This window comes from Podarcis cretensis, assembly GCF_951804945.1.
Source record: "Podarcis cretensis genome assembly, chromosome: 8".
In the NCBI taxonomy this organism is placed as follows: domain Eukaryota; kingdom Metazoa; phylum Chordata; class Lepidosauria; order Squamata; family Lacertidae; genus Podarcis; species Podarcis cretensis.
The window spans coordinates 38,553,785-38,568,232 of record NC_137177.1 but is presented as its reverse complement, the minus strand read 5'-3'; the positions used below and the strand labels follow the sequence as shown (position 1 = coordinate 38,568,232).

The 14,448-nt window shown below is 45.3% G+C and overlaps 1 protein-coding gene across 1 annotated transcript; it reads right to left on the bottom strand.

Moving 5' to 3' along the window:
- Positions 1-61: 61 nt before the first annotated feature.
- MLKL (mixed lineage kinase domain like pseudokinase) lies at positions 62-14,206 on the bottom strand. Its single transcript, XM_079988447.1, has 10 exons — positions 13,902-14,206; positions 9,948-10,412; positions 8,044-8,212; positions 7,795-7,892; positions 7,159-7,294; positions 6,915-6,999; positions 6,034-6,185; positions 4,094-4,143; positions 1,812-1,949; positions 62-887 (listed from the first exon to the last, which is right to left on the bottom strand). Exons 2-10 carry the CDS (start codon positions 10,408-10,410, stop codon positions 817-819), a joined length of 1,362 nt encoding a protein of 453 aa, XP_079844573.1. The 5' UTR covers positions 10,411-10,412; positions 13,902-14,206; the 3' UTR covers positions 62-816.
- Between the last annotated feature and the right edge of the window lie 242 nt (positions 14,207-14,448).

The window sequence follows — 14,448 nt, the reverse complement described above, 5'->3', positions numbered from 1 at the left end:
TTTCTGGCTCCATATCATCCTTCTTTAAATTGTGGTCAGAAGAACACACAAAAATTCCTACTATGGGTTCAGTATAATTTTATTGAATTACAGAACACCTCACAATACCCCTAGTTAAGTTTGAAGAATGAAGCATTGGGTCTGGAATTCTTATTGTGCTAATTAATAGATCAAAAAACATGCATTGATTTCCATTGGGGTGGGGCAACCATTTCCGCCAAAAGAAATCTTTGAGCTGGCTTGTAAGAAGCAAGAAGCAAGAAGTGCATTGAAGCTTACTAAGGTTATGCTCACATATACTAACACTAAGCCACAATTTGTATAATGTGCAAATAGTATAATGCAAAGTCATGTACACAAGAAGCCCTGAGTGAACCACCAGCTGTCCTTTTCCCATAGTTTGTTTTGTTTTCCAGCAGCTCTTGCCTCATGCCTTTGTAAGGATTAGTTTTCCAGGTCTGTGACCATATAATAAAACTTGCTGCTGCTGAATCTGATGAGCATCTGGGGTGGGGTGGTTAAAAAAATCATAGCTAAGGAAGGATTCTGGGTTCACCTGTAACACTAAGCCATAGTGAAGACAAACCAAGGTTTATAAGATAATAGCAGACCATGGATCGAGACTGTGGTTTGCTAGCAGTAAACAAACCACAGTTAAACAGCATTGTGTGTGAACCAGGCCCAAATTAACAAGTTATGACAGTGCGCCAATTTGACCAAGGGCTGTAGGGACATGCCCATTGGAAAAAGGTCTTGGCTTTGTGCTGATGCTCAGGGTGGCCCTGCAAAATGGTGCTGAGAACAAGTTCTTGTATTTCAGTCCCCCATCGTGTGGTCAGGCTCTTCCTCCTTCAAAAGGTCAGGAACAATGAGTTGCTTCACAATCTCTGCAAAAACAAAGGCAAGCTGGTTTTCAGAATGGAGTTAATAAAAGTGTATTATTTTAATCGTTAACACTTCACCTTTGGGTGGCTGCTCAAATGGAGATTGATAAGTAACTCATCCACAAAAATGCAATTACTTTTGCAGAACTGCAAGTTAAAGCAATACTGTAAAGTTGTGAGGGGTGAAACTTGATAGAGACAAGTTCCATGAGGATTGGTTACCCTTTTATTTCCTTTATTAATTCTTACCCAGAGGAACACTACCACCACCATTGTTGCTTATTGTTGTGTTGTTTTGGAGGGGCCTGGTGTCTTAATTCTAGGTGTATTGCCTCTAGTATTTTTTTGTTAACACAGTTAGTTTTCAGATGTATATTGCATTTATCTTAGACCATTGCAGGGCACACAGGTATGTCCTGTTGTTTTGCCTGCTTGTTTGCTTTTTTACTGAGTGGGGACATGTTGCTTGCCTTTGTTTCCCTTTTCTGTATGCTATTGTTGTCTGGTGCTTGTTTGATAGTATAGACAACTCTCATCTTTCATGGGGGTTACATTTCGGGGATAGCACATAAGGCAAAAATTGTGTATAGTCAAAAAACACTGCATTCAATGGCAAGTAGGATTGCCAAATTCTTTTTTCCTGAACTTTCCCCCCTCCCTGTTTGTTTGTTTGTTTGCCATGTGCTTAAAGCTGAATTAAATGTGCATAAGTTAAATGTGCATAAGTTGCGAGTTACCTTTTTTTAAAAGAAAAGAATGGAACATTCCAAATAGTGAGGCCAAGCAAGGGGAGGGCAGGGAGAGGCTACCTATGCCAGTTTTGCTTTGCTTGTGGAGGAAGAATAGGGTATGATGATTTGGATCCCTTTAGCTGCCATGCCCACATCTCTGGTCCCCAAGACCTGCTACAGGCCAGGTCACTGGTACCTTCAGCAGTTGGCCGCTGGGAAGGGTCGAAATCCCGGCATTTGTTGATGACGTCCCGCAGACGTGGGGGGCAGTCGTCTCCCAGAGGTTCTTGCTCCTGATTGCAAACCTTATCACGGATCTCCTTTGCAGTGCAACCTGAGTTAATAATCACAGGAGACTCAGCTACACAGCTACAATTATAATGTTATAAGTGCGCTATAAAAATGTGACACCAGATGGGGCTGTAGAGCTGCAATCCAAAGTCAATGGCAAATTCCATTGGGAGCTCTATATAGAGAGAGTGCGTTTTTCTCCCATAGCATTTTTTATATCTGTGTAGATCCAGCCAGGGATAGGAATCTTGGCCTGGGTGGCTCCATGTGGACACACAGGGAGATATACAACCCTACTCCTTGCTCTTAGGCCCCAATGAACACTGATTGCAAAGGCAGGGACCAAAACTGTTATGAAATCTGCTGCGGGAGGGCATTCAAGTTTCAAAGGAGAAGTGACGGGGTAAGTACATAAGCAGTTCCCTGCCAGCCCCTGTTCTGCTCCAATCCTTTCCACACACCCACTGGGATCTAGATGTGTTATCTTCCCTTGTCTGGGATTTCATAAGAAGACAAGCAGCTGGGGAAGAGAGTTGCAGTGGGAAAGCAGGTCAGGAAATCATACAGAACCACACAGAGACCTGTGCTCTAGTGGTGACTCTTGGAATGTGTGGCTGAAAGCAGTGGTGTCTTCCCAGCAGCAACAGCACTGTGTTAATCTGCATGAGGATGGGGTGAAGCAAGGAGACTCCAGGTTGGCGCCAGTGGCTTCCCAGCTCTCACGGTGCCACGTCATCCCACCCATTCCAGAAAGCACAGTGCCACCACAGTGCCTCCTCCACCAACATAAAAGGGGCATTCTGACTATGTACATGCAAAAGTTTGGAGTCCTACTTCCTCAAGATAGTAGCAGGATGGACACATGGCTCAGATAGGGATGTGGGAGAAATTCAGTTTGCTTAGGATTTTAGGGCTGGAGCCAACTGCGTTTTACTCAAAGTAGACCTATTGACATTAATAAACCTGTTAGTCATGTCCATTCATCTCAAAGAGTCTACGCAGACTAAAACTGACATAACCATCCTTTGAAATTAACACCTCTCTGAATTTTTTGATGCAGTTCTACAACCGAATGCTGTGTACAAAAAAATCATGGAATTGTAGAGCTGGAAGGTACCTCAAGGGTCATCTGCTCCAAGCCCTAGCAATGCAGGAATCTCAGCTAAAGCATCCATGACAAATGACCATCTAACCTCTGCTTAAAAACCTCCAAGGAAGGAGAGGAAAGTGGAGGAAATGTGTGAGGAAAGTGTATAAAATTCATTTATTAGTGAAAATGTATTGGGGGAGAAATGCTTGCAAAAATGTGCATACTGGGCAAAAATGCATACAAAATGTGTATATTGTGGACTGAAATGCTGATGGATTTTCATGAGGACTTTTAAAAGAAAGAAAAAAGCACAGTGGTGCAGAAATGTGAACTGAAGTTTGGGGGTGGGGAGGTGGAAATAGATAGTGAGAGAAGCAGGAACTGACATATTCATCTATCCCTAGGCTCAGCTCACCACAGAGGGTTTTACTGAATTTGGATCATAACAGTTCCTTTGGAACCAAGTCCAAAGCTGACTTAAAATCAATGGAAGTAAGAGAAAAACCCACTGCCAGGAAATGAGGTATGTATCTCTCTCTGCAATGTGGGCTAATACACTGCAACAAATAATACACTGACCTGCTCTGAGATGAATCTGTTTCTCCCCTGGGAGATGGTTGTCTTCAACCCAAGTCAGAAAAGTTTGGATTAAAAACCCAGCACATTACTTCTCTATAACTGAAAGGAGGCTGCTAAAAATAATCCTGCTAAGTCTATCTACTTTTTCTTTGAGCTTTTTAAACAGGGATTATTATAGCTTTAATCCAAATATAATCCAAGAACTGAAAGTACGGTAATAGGTGCTCAGCACTTTAGGATAGATTTTAACTGACCAGGTAGGATAGAGGAGGAGCCTGGAGCTTTACCAGATTGAAGCTGAACAGTTACATCTATTTCACCAGGAATTACACTTTGCCAGTCTGTAATATTTGCATGTAAAGGGAAGTGCAAGGAATCTCGGACGGCTTCTGAAAAACAGCCCCCCTCCCCTAGCAGCTTCGGATTGTAGTCTCAGTTGCGCTCCTAAGTCTGCAGAGCCTGCCTGCTGATCCCTTCCCAAAAGAATGAGCCCAACCCTGCCCCCATCCATGCCTCACCTTCAAATGGGATCTTGCAAGTTGCGATCTCCCACAGGACAATCCCAAAGCTGAAACGAAGCAAACACGTCTGTGGTGTGAATGCAATGATATGCTTGACCTATACCCCCAAGGCTATGGCCAGCAGATGGTAGGTGGGCTCTCTGCCTGCTTTCAGCCATGCCTAGGGAATGCGATGTCACAGAACCTCCACAGCTGGAAGGTAGCAAAGTTTACCAGCTCAGCCACTCTTCAGGGAGGCAGGGCTGGCCAGGACGCTTTGCTGCGAAAGTGGAAACAGAAGATGCCATGTGCACCATGCCATCTGCTCCTCCTCCAATGCACACCCAGCATTGCTCACACCTATGGGTGGGCGTTGGAGAAGATTCTGCTGCCCCGCCCAGCTGTCCAGAGCCGGCTGCCCTGAGGCCATTGCCTCACCTCGCCTTATGAGCAGGCCAGTCCTGCATGGAGGCCTATCCATTTCCAGGTGGACAGGAAGATCCTTCCACCTGCCTTGCCCGACCCTCCGGCCCTAGGAGTCCTCATAAGGGAGCCGTTCCTGGAGGAAGAACTGTGAGGGGAGAGACTTCGTCAGGCAAGGCCTCCTTCCACCTGCCTTGCTCCACCCTCTAGTCTCTGCTTCTCAATTTGTATTGTATTATTTTATGTACTGTGGCTTGCCATTGTTTTATTGATTATAGTTTAGAAATTATTTATTGTAACTGTTGAGTGGATTTCTGTTTAACTTTTATATGTTGGTATTATTATTTTATACTATTCTAATGATCATTGAATACAGTCATACCTCGAGTTGAATGTGCTTCGGGTTGAGCAAGTTCGAGTTGCGCTTCGCAGCAACCCTGAAGTAACGGAGCGCGTTACTTCTGGGTTTTGCCACTTGCGCATGCGCAGACGCTCAAAATGACGTCACGCGCCGTCACATCTTGTGTTCCATTCGGGATGTGAATGGGGCTCCGGAACGGATCCCGTTCGCATCCTAAGATACCACTGTATTACTTTTGTGATGAAGGTTGCTTATTTTAAAGTTTTGTTTTATTATCACATTTTTGTATTGCATTAGATCAGGCTTCCTCAACCTCAGCCCTCCAGATGTTTTGAGACGACAATTCCCAGCATCCCTGACCACTGGTCCTGCTAGCTAGGGATCATGGGAGTTGTAGGCCAAAAACATCAGGAGGGCTGATATGAAAATATGAGTTGGGTTTTTAAAAAGGAATTTCACATTTGAGAAGAATCACAGGGAAAATCAGAACTTTGATATATTTCCTTACACTCCACTCCATACACTTCTCCCATTCTTCTTCCCTCTTTTAATTACTTGTCCCCACCTAAATGAAATAATATTTTGGGCTCTCTAGGATTCTGTCCCACCTCCACCCTCTTTCCAGCTGCTCAGAGAGGGCAGGTGAACTGGCAGCGACAGCAAGGGGAAGAGAAGCAGGGCCAGGAGGTGGCAGTGGTGCCCCTGCAGGAACTCAGACCTTGGCAGGTGCCCAACACCAGCCCTTGATGCCAGCCCTGTGCAGAAGTAATTAGAAACTTTATGATGCCATGACATGCATCTCATTTAATTAACACATGCAGGAGACATGGGCTGGTTCTGCCCACCCAGCCCATATGTTGTCCATAAGTTGTGGTCCTCTGAGGATGCTAAGTACCTCCACAGACTGGCCAGCTGCCTTTGACCTTCCCTCACTTAGCAGCAGTCAGTCCATCCTTCAAGCTGTTTCCACCCCAACAGGTGCCTGAGCTTGCTTTCTTTCCTCATCCCACCCCATCCCTTTTTCCTTTTGTGTCATGTATTTTAGAGTATAAGCCTGCAGGCAGGGGTTGCCTTACTATGGGATTTTGTAAAGCAGCTTCTTTGGCTAAAGAATGGAATGAAGATGCCCCTGATAAATAAAAATGGGGTGTGGCAGTACTTTGCGATAAAATACCTGTATATTTCGCTGGCCAGGTTGTATTGATGCTCCACTGACCGCAGGCCCTCGGGGCAGATGTAGGCTGAAGCACTGACCTCTTTTTTGGGTTTCTCCTTAGGCTTCCGTCTGATGGAAGAGACCGTCTGACTCAGTTCAAACCCAGAGAGCTGAGAAGAGCAGAGAGAATGTTGTGTGATCAGGAAAATGGGGTTAAGGCTAAACGTTGAAGAGAGCATCCTGACAGGACGAGCTGTTTTGAGGAAGAGTGTGCCTCAGAAGGGGGTGGCTGGATAGCTGTTTACCAGGGAGGCTGGTACCCACAGCAGTAGTGGGTTGGAGTAGATGACCTTTGGGGGACCCTCCCAATTCTATGACTCTAGCTCTGTAGCCAAGGGTCAGGAATGCAACACACACACACACACAGCTAGAGATGCAGACATTTGAAGGTGGGTATGGGTATTTGAGCTCCCATTGCTCTGTCCCTGCTCCTGCCAACCTAGCAGTTCGAAAGCACATCAAAGTACAAGTAGATAAATAGGTACCGCTCCAGCAGGAAGGTAAACGGCATTTCTGTGCACTGCTCTGGTTCGCCAGAAGCGGCTTAGTCATGCTGGCCACATGACCCAGAAGCTGTACGCCGGCTCCCTCGGCCATAAAGCGAGATGAGCACTGCAACCCCAGAGTTGGTCACGACTGGACCTAATGATCAGGGGTCCCTTTACCTTTTATGGAATATATTGGGCAGACCTGTCCAATAATCAGCCCCTCTCTGCAGGTCTCCAGTTTCCGGACTTCCTTGGAGGGTGAAAATGATCCTTAAGCCACTGAAAGTGTGCAAGGCAGATATGCCTTTCTAAGCCTTCTTTGAAGCCACGACACCTTTACACAGCTCTCACCTTTACACAGTACTTTTTGTCAACCAGGAACCTGGTGCTGTTGATGCAGTAATGCACCTGAGGCTTGTCCCCCGTCTGATGCAACCTGCAGTCAAAAAGAGCCAAGAAGTGGAGGAAAAAGCCAACACTCTGTGTACCTGACCTCCAGACAGCAGAGTCACTGCCACTTATTGGAGGGAGAGTGGGAGGGTGCTGTGCAAACACAACGTCAGAGCCCTTTCCCTTCTAGCCAGGCTCAGTGTACCTGTACAGGCCGATGGCAGCATCCTTTGCCATTTCCAAGCGAATCTTCCAGGATAGGTCAGGCTCCTTTTTCAGCACTTGCCTCAGGCTACCCTTTTCACAATATTCCGTGATGATGGAGTATTCAGGAGGGAAGCCTATGGCAAAGAAGACAATTGATGAATTGCTGCTCCATTTCAGTCAGTGGCTGTCTTTGTCTTTTGTGCTCTGCTACCAAACAGTTTTCAGCTCCTTGAGACATTCATGAAAACAGAGTGGAGAGCACATATTCCTGGTCAGGAGAGGCTAAGTGGAAGACCTGGTGCTATTTGAAATAAAACTTCGCTCCTGTGAAGTTGAGGGTGAGGCACAGCACTGCACCAAAAGCATGTATGAATACAATGGATGTTTCTTGGTTCAATATCTGGCTGTGTATTCTTTCTTCTGTTTCATTTATTTATAAAATATATTTTAGAAACTGCTATTTCATGAAAAATATCAAAGCAGTTTACCACAAAAAAAATACATAAAACCATACAGTAAAAACCACATAAAGAAAGTTAAATACAGACATGCATTAACTACTGTGGAAGGATGAATTCTTACCTCCCCCCCCCCCCCCAAACACACATATACACACAAAGAGCAAAGGTCTTACCACTCTCATCTATGCACATCCCATACAGACGGACAATGTGGGGAGACTCAAACTTCTTCATAGTCTTGATTTCGGTCCAAAAGATGCTCCTCACATCCCTGGGGGAAGCAACAGAAAGATCAGTCTCTGTGATGGAGCCGAAAGTCTCTCCATCAGTTCCCTCTGTGAGGGTGGTTAGGTTAGCTTTGCAATATAGAGGTGGCCACTTGTACCCATCACTCAAGAAGAGGACCAAAGAGAGGCACTCACTGTGGTTTGTTCTCATTCAAAGGGTTCTTGAAGACTTTGATGGCCACAGAGCAATAATTGTACTGTCCACTGCACAGGGTGTAGCTCTCACACTCCGCCAGGAAGGTCACATTGGTGATCTGGCTTTTGGGTATTTCAGTGATTTCCATGGAAGCAGCAGCATCCTGGCCTGGAGGGAATGGAAGGGGGTAAGAAAGAAGCCCATGGAAACAGATCAGAATTTGGAGAGAGGCCCACAGTCACTTGGAGATCCCCACATGGTGAGCTGGCAATATTCAAGTTTCAGTATTTCAGAAGAAAAGAAACTGGAAGTGCAATAAGACCTGCACCGGCAGCTGGTACTTCCAGGAGGGCTAGGGAAGAGAGACTTGCCATCACTGTCTTCCCCAACATTCACCTTTTGCTGCTGTCAGCCTCCTCTGGAGGGGAGATGTTTGAGCCAGCTGTGTGTCATCTACCCCTCCCCTTTGAACTGTATTTAAGCCAGGCTCCTTGGAGTGCAGCAAGACCAGTACCAGAACCTTCATTGTGTACCTCCACCCCCATCGTTCAACCCGGACACTGAGATCCAGTTCTGAGGGGCCTTCTGGTGGTTCCCTCATTGCAAGAAGTGAGAGCACAGGGAAACAGGCAGAGGGCCTTCTCAGCAGTCGCACCCACCCTGTGGAATGCCCTCCCATCTATAAAGGATCATGCGGTGGGCCTTCGAATGCTTGTTCATTTCTAGTGTTGGTTAATGAGCCAGAATAATAAGCTTTGAAGCTGAAGTGGTGTAGCAATAAAAGACAGTTGTGGCTTTGAGAAGCTTGCCTGATCTGGTTGCACGCTTTGCTCTGAAATTGGCTCGGACATGTGTCTGGGCCTCCTGCTCTCTAATTAAGACAAGTACATTTGGCCCCCATAACTGAGAGATTAGCTTCGGAATGATTTTAAGACACTCACTTCAAAAGCTGCTTCTTGGGAGCTTGGAAGGTGTCGGGGAAAACAAGGTATGTCTCTATATCTTGCCAGGTACTTCTGGTTCCAAAAGGTTTCAATGGAAAAGCACAGAAACAGCAGCACTAGAAGGGGCTCAAACCCAGAACCTTTTGCAGTGAGCCTTAGATCTTCTGCCACTTTCTGGCTTTTTTAATCATTAAAAAAAAACAACGGTTACAAGGTGGCTGAGTGTGTTAACAAGGTCCAGTGTTGATGAGAATCCAGCTACCTGCCATCTTAATTTGTGCTCTGAGTCTTTTGAGTTCCTAGCAAGGTCCCAACAAGGCAACACTCCTTCAGAGCACAGCAATGAAGTGATAATGAGCCAAATGTATTTCCTTGTTCTTGGGGTACAGGGTGGCCACAGAGCACAGCGTAAGGTTGTGGTTATCCCAAGGGGGGGGGGAGATCTACTGTATACACTGAAACACCCAGAAGCCAGTGGGGCACCTAGGCGACTTTTGACGCCTGAATTAGGCCACATTCACCATGCATTTTAGTTGTGGCTTCCCCCAAAGAATCCCAGGAGCTGTGGTTTGTTAAGGGTGCTGAGAGATGTTAGGAGGCCTTTTTCGCCCTCCCAAATCTACAACTACAATTTCCCAAGTTCAGTGGGAAGAAGGATTGATTGTTAAACCACTCTGAACTGTAACTGTGAGGGAACTGGGGGGAGGGGGCTCCCAAGAACTCTCTGCATCTTTAACAAACAACACTTCCCATAATTCTTAGGGGAGAAGCAGGTCCTGAGTCTAAAAAGGTTGAAGACTAGTGACTTAAATCATGCCGCCACTCAAATATCCCTCCCTAAGGACAAGCCCCTGGCTGGTGGCTGCCACCATTGCTGTCGCCCCCCCCCCCCCGCCAATGCTGGTCTGTTTGTTCCCTTCCCCACTCCACTGTTCTCAAAGGCAGAGGATCGGGAGCACCTTTGTTCATCTCCTTCAATGATACACAGTCCTCCACAAGATCCTGTCTGCCTTCCTGGGTCACAAGAGGCTTCTTAAATTTCAAGAGGTCTTGACGGTCATCTAATAGCTTCTCAATCTCTAGTTGCCTCATTAGGTCATGACCGACATTGCTGATGTCTATGTTCATTCTTTCAAAGTCCTTTAGCATTCTGCTAGCCTTCAAGAACCGCTGCAACTGGGGCATGTCACCATACTCGCAAAGCTTCGTCTGGGCCTCTTTCAGGACGTTCAGCGTCTGTTTCAGCATCAATACCAGGTCATCGGAGAAGCTGGTGCAGACCTGGTGCAAGCGCTCAACCTGCCGCCGGAGGGTCTTAATGCGCTCAACAAGGCGCTCTCTGTGCTTATTGCAATCCGTCATTTTCTCACATTGGTTAAAGATGGTGACCGAAACTTTCAGAATGGCCTGGATGGTATCCATAACTGCGGGAAAGGAAGGACATGGTGAGCAAAGCAGAACACAGGTGGAGCAAAGCAGAACACAGGTGCTTCCCTCGGGATTTGCTGGGCAACACAAGACAGCTCGTGATCACCACCATCCAGTGGAGACTTGCTTGTTGAAAGGGTCTGCATTATATAAAGTTCAATGATACCACTTTAAACAGACTTGGCTTCCCCCAAAGAATTCTGGGTACTGTAGTTTATTAAGGGTGCGTCACTCCCGGAAGTGAACTCCATTGTCTCTTAAGATAGATGGATGCCAACAAGATAGCACTTTAAATGTACAGAGTGAATGTGGCCTTAAACCAGCTTGAGACCTGGGGCCAGCCCAAGGTATTTTGCTGGCCGAAGTGGCAACCACACCTCTCTCTATTCCTGGACCTAAAAGTACAACTCTGATAAATTAAATTACATGGCTCGACAACTTGCTGCCCATTCATGACACCCAAGTTCTGCTGCCTGAAGCAGGCAACTTACCCTGCCAGATGGTAGGGCCAGCCACATGATGGATTCCAAACAGCAACTATGAAAATGGTTGCTGCCCAAGCCTTGTCAGAAAATCCCTTGCATCTTCACAAAACAGCAAGTTACCAGAATTCTTTAGTGGGAAGTTGAACTGGTTTCAAATTTAAATGTAGATAATAAAAATAATAATAATAATAATAAGTTTTTTTTATATCCCGCCATCCCCAGCCGAAGCCGGGCTCAGGACGGCTAACAACAATAATACAACATTCTAAAATCATTTCATTATAAAATTAATTCAAATCAAATTGATGGCAACCATTGGGCTAGAGTTCTGTGAAGACTGCCAAAGGAGGGGTGTGCCTTGCGGAGCTTTCTCTGCTCCTGCCCTATTTCCACTTTACTTCGTTGTTAGATAATTGTACTCAACACATGCTCTGTACATGTTATCTGAAAGGCTCATACAAACCTGCCCGGGCCCTGAGGTCTTCAGGGAGGGCTATTCTCTCAGTCCTGCCACCCTCACAGGGATGTTTAGTGGGGACATGGGATAGGGCCTTATCAGTGGCTACTCCCAGACTCCAGAAAAGCTGGACTGGCTCCCTCCTTGCTGTCCATCCACTGGCAGGGGAAGATTTTTTTTGTTCCAATTCCTTTAGGAATTGACTGATTTTAGATAGAGGGCCGGTGCCTTGCTGTTTCTTTGGTGATATTTTAAACAGATTTTATATGTGTATATAGTTTTAACTCTATCAATATTTAATTGTTTTTAAATGATTGATATTACTATGTTTTTATCTGTAAGCCACCTTGACTCCCATCAGGGAAAAAGGCAGGGTATAAATAAATATATCATCATCATCCAAATAATATTTTTTAAAGGGGTGGAACATGCTCTGGGGAATTCTCTTCTGCATTTTGAAGCTGAGTAGGGTTCTAGGGTACCTATGTACATTACCATAACAATTAATAAAAAGAGGACAAAAAATGTACACGTGGTGGTTTATGGAAATAGATGCAACCACACTGGCATCTTCCCCGCAATTTGATCCAGACCTACCCTTTCCAGGAAGAAATCCGGTAAGGTGTTTTTTGTTTTGTTTTTTAAAGTTAAACGTAAGCTTGGTGCCAAGGCCTCATTTGCAAAATATTTCAGTCAGCGGCATGGAAAAGTGGTACAGAGCTGCACTGAGCATCGCCATTGCCCTCCTAAGTTGGCCCTCACATGCCTGGAAGCTCACAGCAGACTACAGTGGTACCTCGGGTTACATACGCTTCAGGTTACAGACGCTTCAGGTTACAGACTCTGCTAACCCAGAAATAGTACCTCAGGTTAAGAACAGTTTCAGGTCAAGAATGGACCTCCAGAACGAATTAAGTTCTTTTTTATATATATAAATATTTTATTAAATTTTAGAAAAGACAACAAACATAGGAAAAAACAAGAACAAATACACACAAATACAAAATTATAAAGTACATAAGAAAAAAGAGAAAATAGTTTCAAAAAAGAAAAGAAAAAACACATTTTAAGAAAAAAAGAAGAAAAAACACAAAAATCCCTCTTTTTACTTCTCAACTTTGATTCACTTATTTTCCTGACTTCCTCACATCTCCCTTTTTTGTATCCCTGTTGAAAATTAATTCAGCAAATTCATATCCAATTTATTTGTCTAATTATCCATCCAATCTTATTTTTAACCTCGTTGCTAGAACCCCTTCAGTTCATTTCAATGCCATTAACATTCAAAAATTTTACAATATTTCTGTAAATAAATTTTAAATTTCTTCCAATCTTCTTCCACCGACTCTTTTCCCTGGTCTCGGATTCTGCCAGTCATTTCCGCCATCTCCATATATTCTATTACTTGCATCTGCCATTCTTCCAGAGTGGGTAGTTCTTGTGTCGTAGAACAAATTAAGTTCTTAACCCGAGGTACCACTGTATCCCTCTTTGATTTCCACCTGATGGAATCTCATGGGGATTAACTGCAATCCCCAATATGTGCCCCTGCATTTGTACAAAGCAGAGATCCAGCATGCCCAGAGGGGATGGGGAGGCCTCCACCCCACAGCTGTTAGATCATGGGTGGCCCATCCCCTTTCACCACCTGACGCAAAATGGGAATGTGTCACCCCCTCCCCCTCCCCATTTATACCACAAGCTGGAACATTCCCTCCCTCTCTTGCCAAACTCGGTGTGAGAGAGAGAAGCGAGTTCCGCAAGGGGGCTGAAGCAATGTGGTGGGCAGGACGCTGCCTCTTACGAGGCAGATGCTTCAGCTAGCCTCATCCGTGGACTGGCTTTACTTTAAATTCCTTTTTGCAGCCTGAGGCCAGATGCCATCCATGGTCAGAGTGAAATTCAGCTGCGGCCAGAGCATTGGGGAGAAGCGAAAAGCAGAAAGCAGTTAAAGATTTGCACACACTCGGCTGTTCTCCGCTTTAATTGCACACAGACACACACTCAGCCATGAAGCTCACTAGTTGACTTTGGGCCTATCACTGCCCCCAGCCTAAGCTACCTCACAGGGTTGTTGCAAGGATAAAATGGGGAGAAGGAGAACCATGTGCACCACACTGGAAGAAAAGGTGGTATATAAATGCAAGGAACAAATAAAATAAAACAAATGCACTTAGTATGAATTCAGAAAGACCAGCACCTGGGCCACTAATCTCTCCTTCCCATCCCCTATTTTGTTTTATTTTAAGGAATTTTTATTAAAGGTTTTCTTGGCTTACAAAGGTACGTGCATTGTCTCTATTTTCAGTTCGTAGAGTCTTTTCTACTGATCAGTTACACACAGTGTGAGACATTAATGTTATATACAGCATAAGGTTGGGGAAGAAGAGGGGCGGGGGAGAGGGCTGGTGGTAAAACTTTCTTTCTTTTACTTGGTGTATTGTGTAAGGTCTCCCAATCCTCTAAATATAGCCCCGAGTGCCCATTTCAGCCCTTGCAGGGGAGCAGGATTCCTTGCCCTCCTCCGCCCAGCTCCTGCTTACCTGTTTATCGGTGGTCTCCGGATCCCCCCTTTCTTCTTGCCGTGCGATCAAGAGTTTGCTCCAACTGCTGAACTCTCAGCTTCCCGTTTCCCAGAAGTTGGCCTCACTTCCTGTTGAAGGAGGATCGAGCACTTTAGGAAGGCGGGTGGGACACCTTCCCGTTGGTTGAGCTGCTGTTTTACTTTCAGTTCTCAAAAGGGGAAGGCCACATGCTTTGGACACAGAAATTCAACTGACTTTATTTTATTGGAGAGAGGTGTATACAGTGGTACCTCGGGCTAAGTACTTAATTCATTCTGGAGGTCTGTTCTTAACCTGAAACTGTTCTTAACCTGAAACACCACTTTAGCTAATGGGGCCTCCCGCTGCTGCCGTGCTGCCGGAGCACGATTTCTGTTCTCATCCTGAAGCAAAGTTCTTAACCTGAAGCACTATTTCTGGGTTAGCGGAGTCTGTAACCTGAAGCGTATGTAACCTGAGGTACCACTGTACAGTACTCGTGCTTTTTCAGAAAATCCATCACAAAGTGGCTACAATGTTTTCAAAT

Bases quoted from the DNA above. Each gene is read 5' to 3' on its own strand.
- MLKL (XM_079988447.1), bottom strand. From the start codon at position 10,410: ATGGATACCATCCAGGCCATTCTGAAAGTTTCGGTCACCATCTTTAAC. The intron at 7,295-7,794 runs GTAAGACCTTTG...TCTTTGCCATAG, and splicing joins GATGTGCATAGATGAGAGTG to GCTTCCCTCCTGAATACTCC. The intron at 1,950-4,093 runs GTGAGGCATGGA...TTATTAACTCAG, and splicing joins TTGCAAGATCCCATTTGAAG to GTTGCACTGCAAAGGAGATC.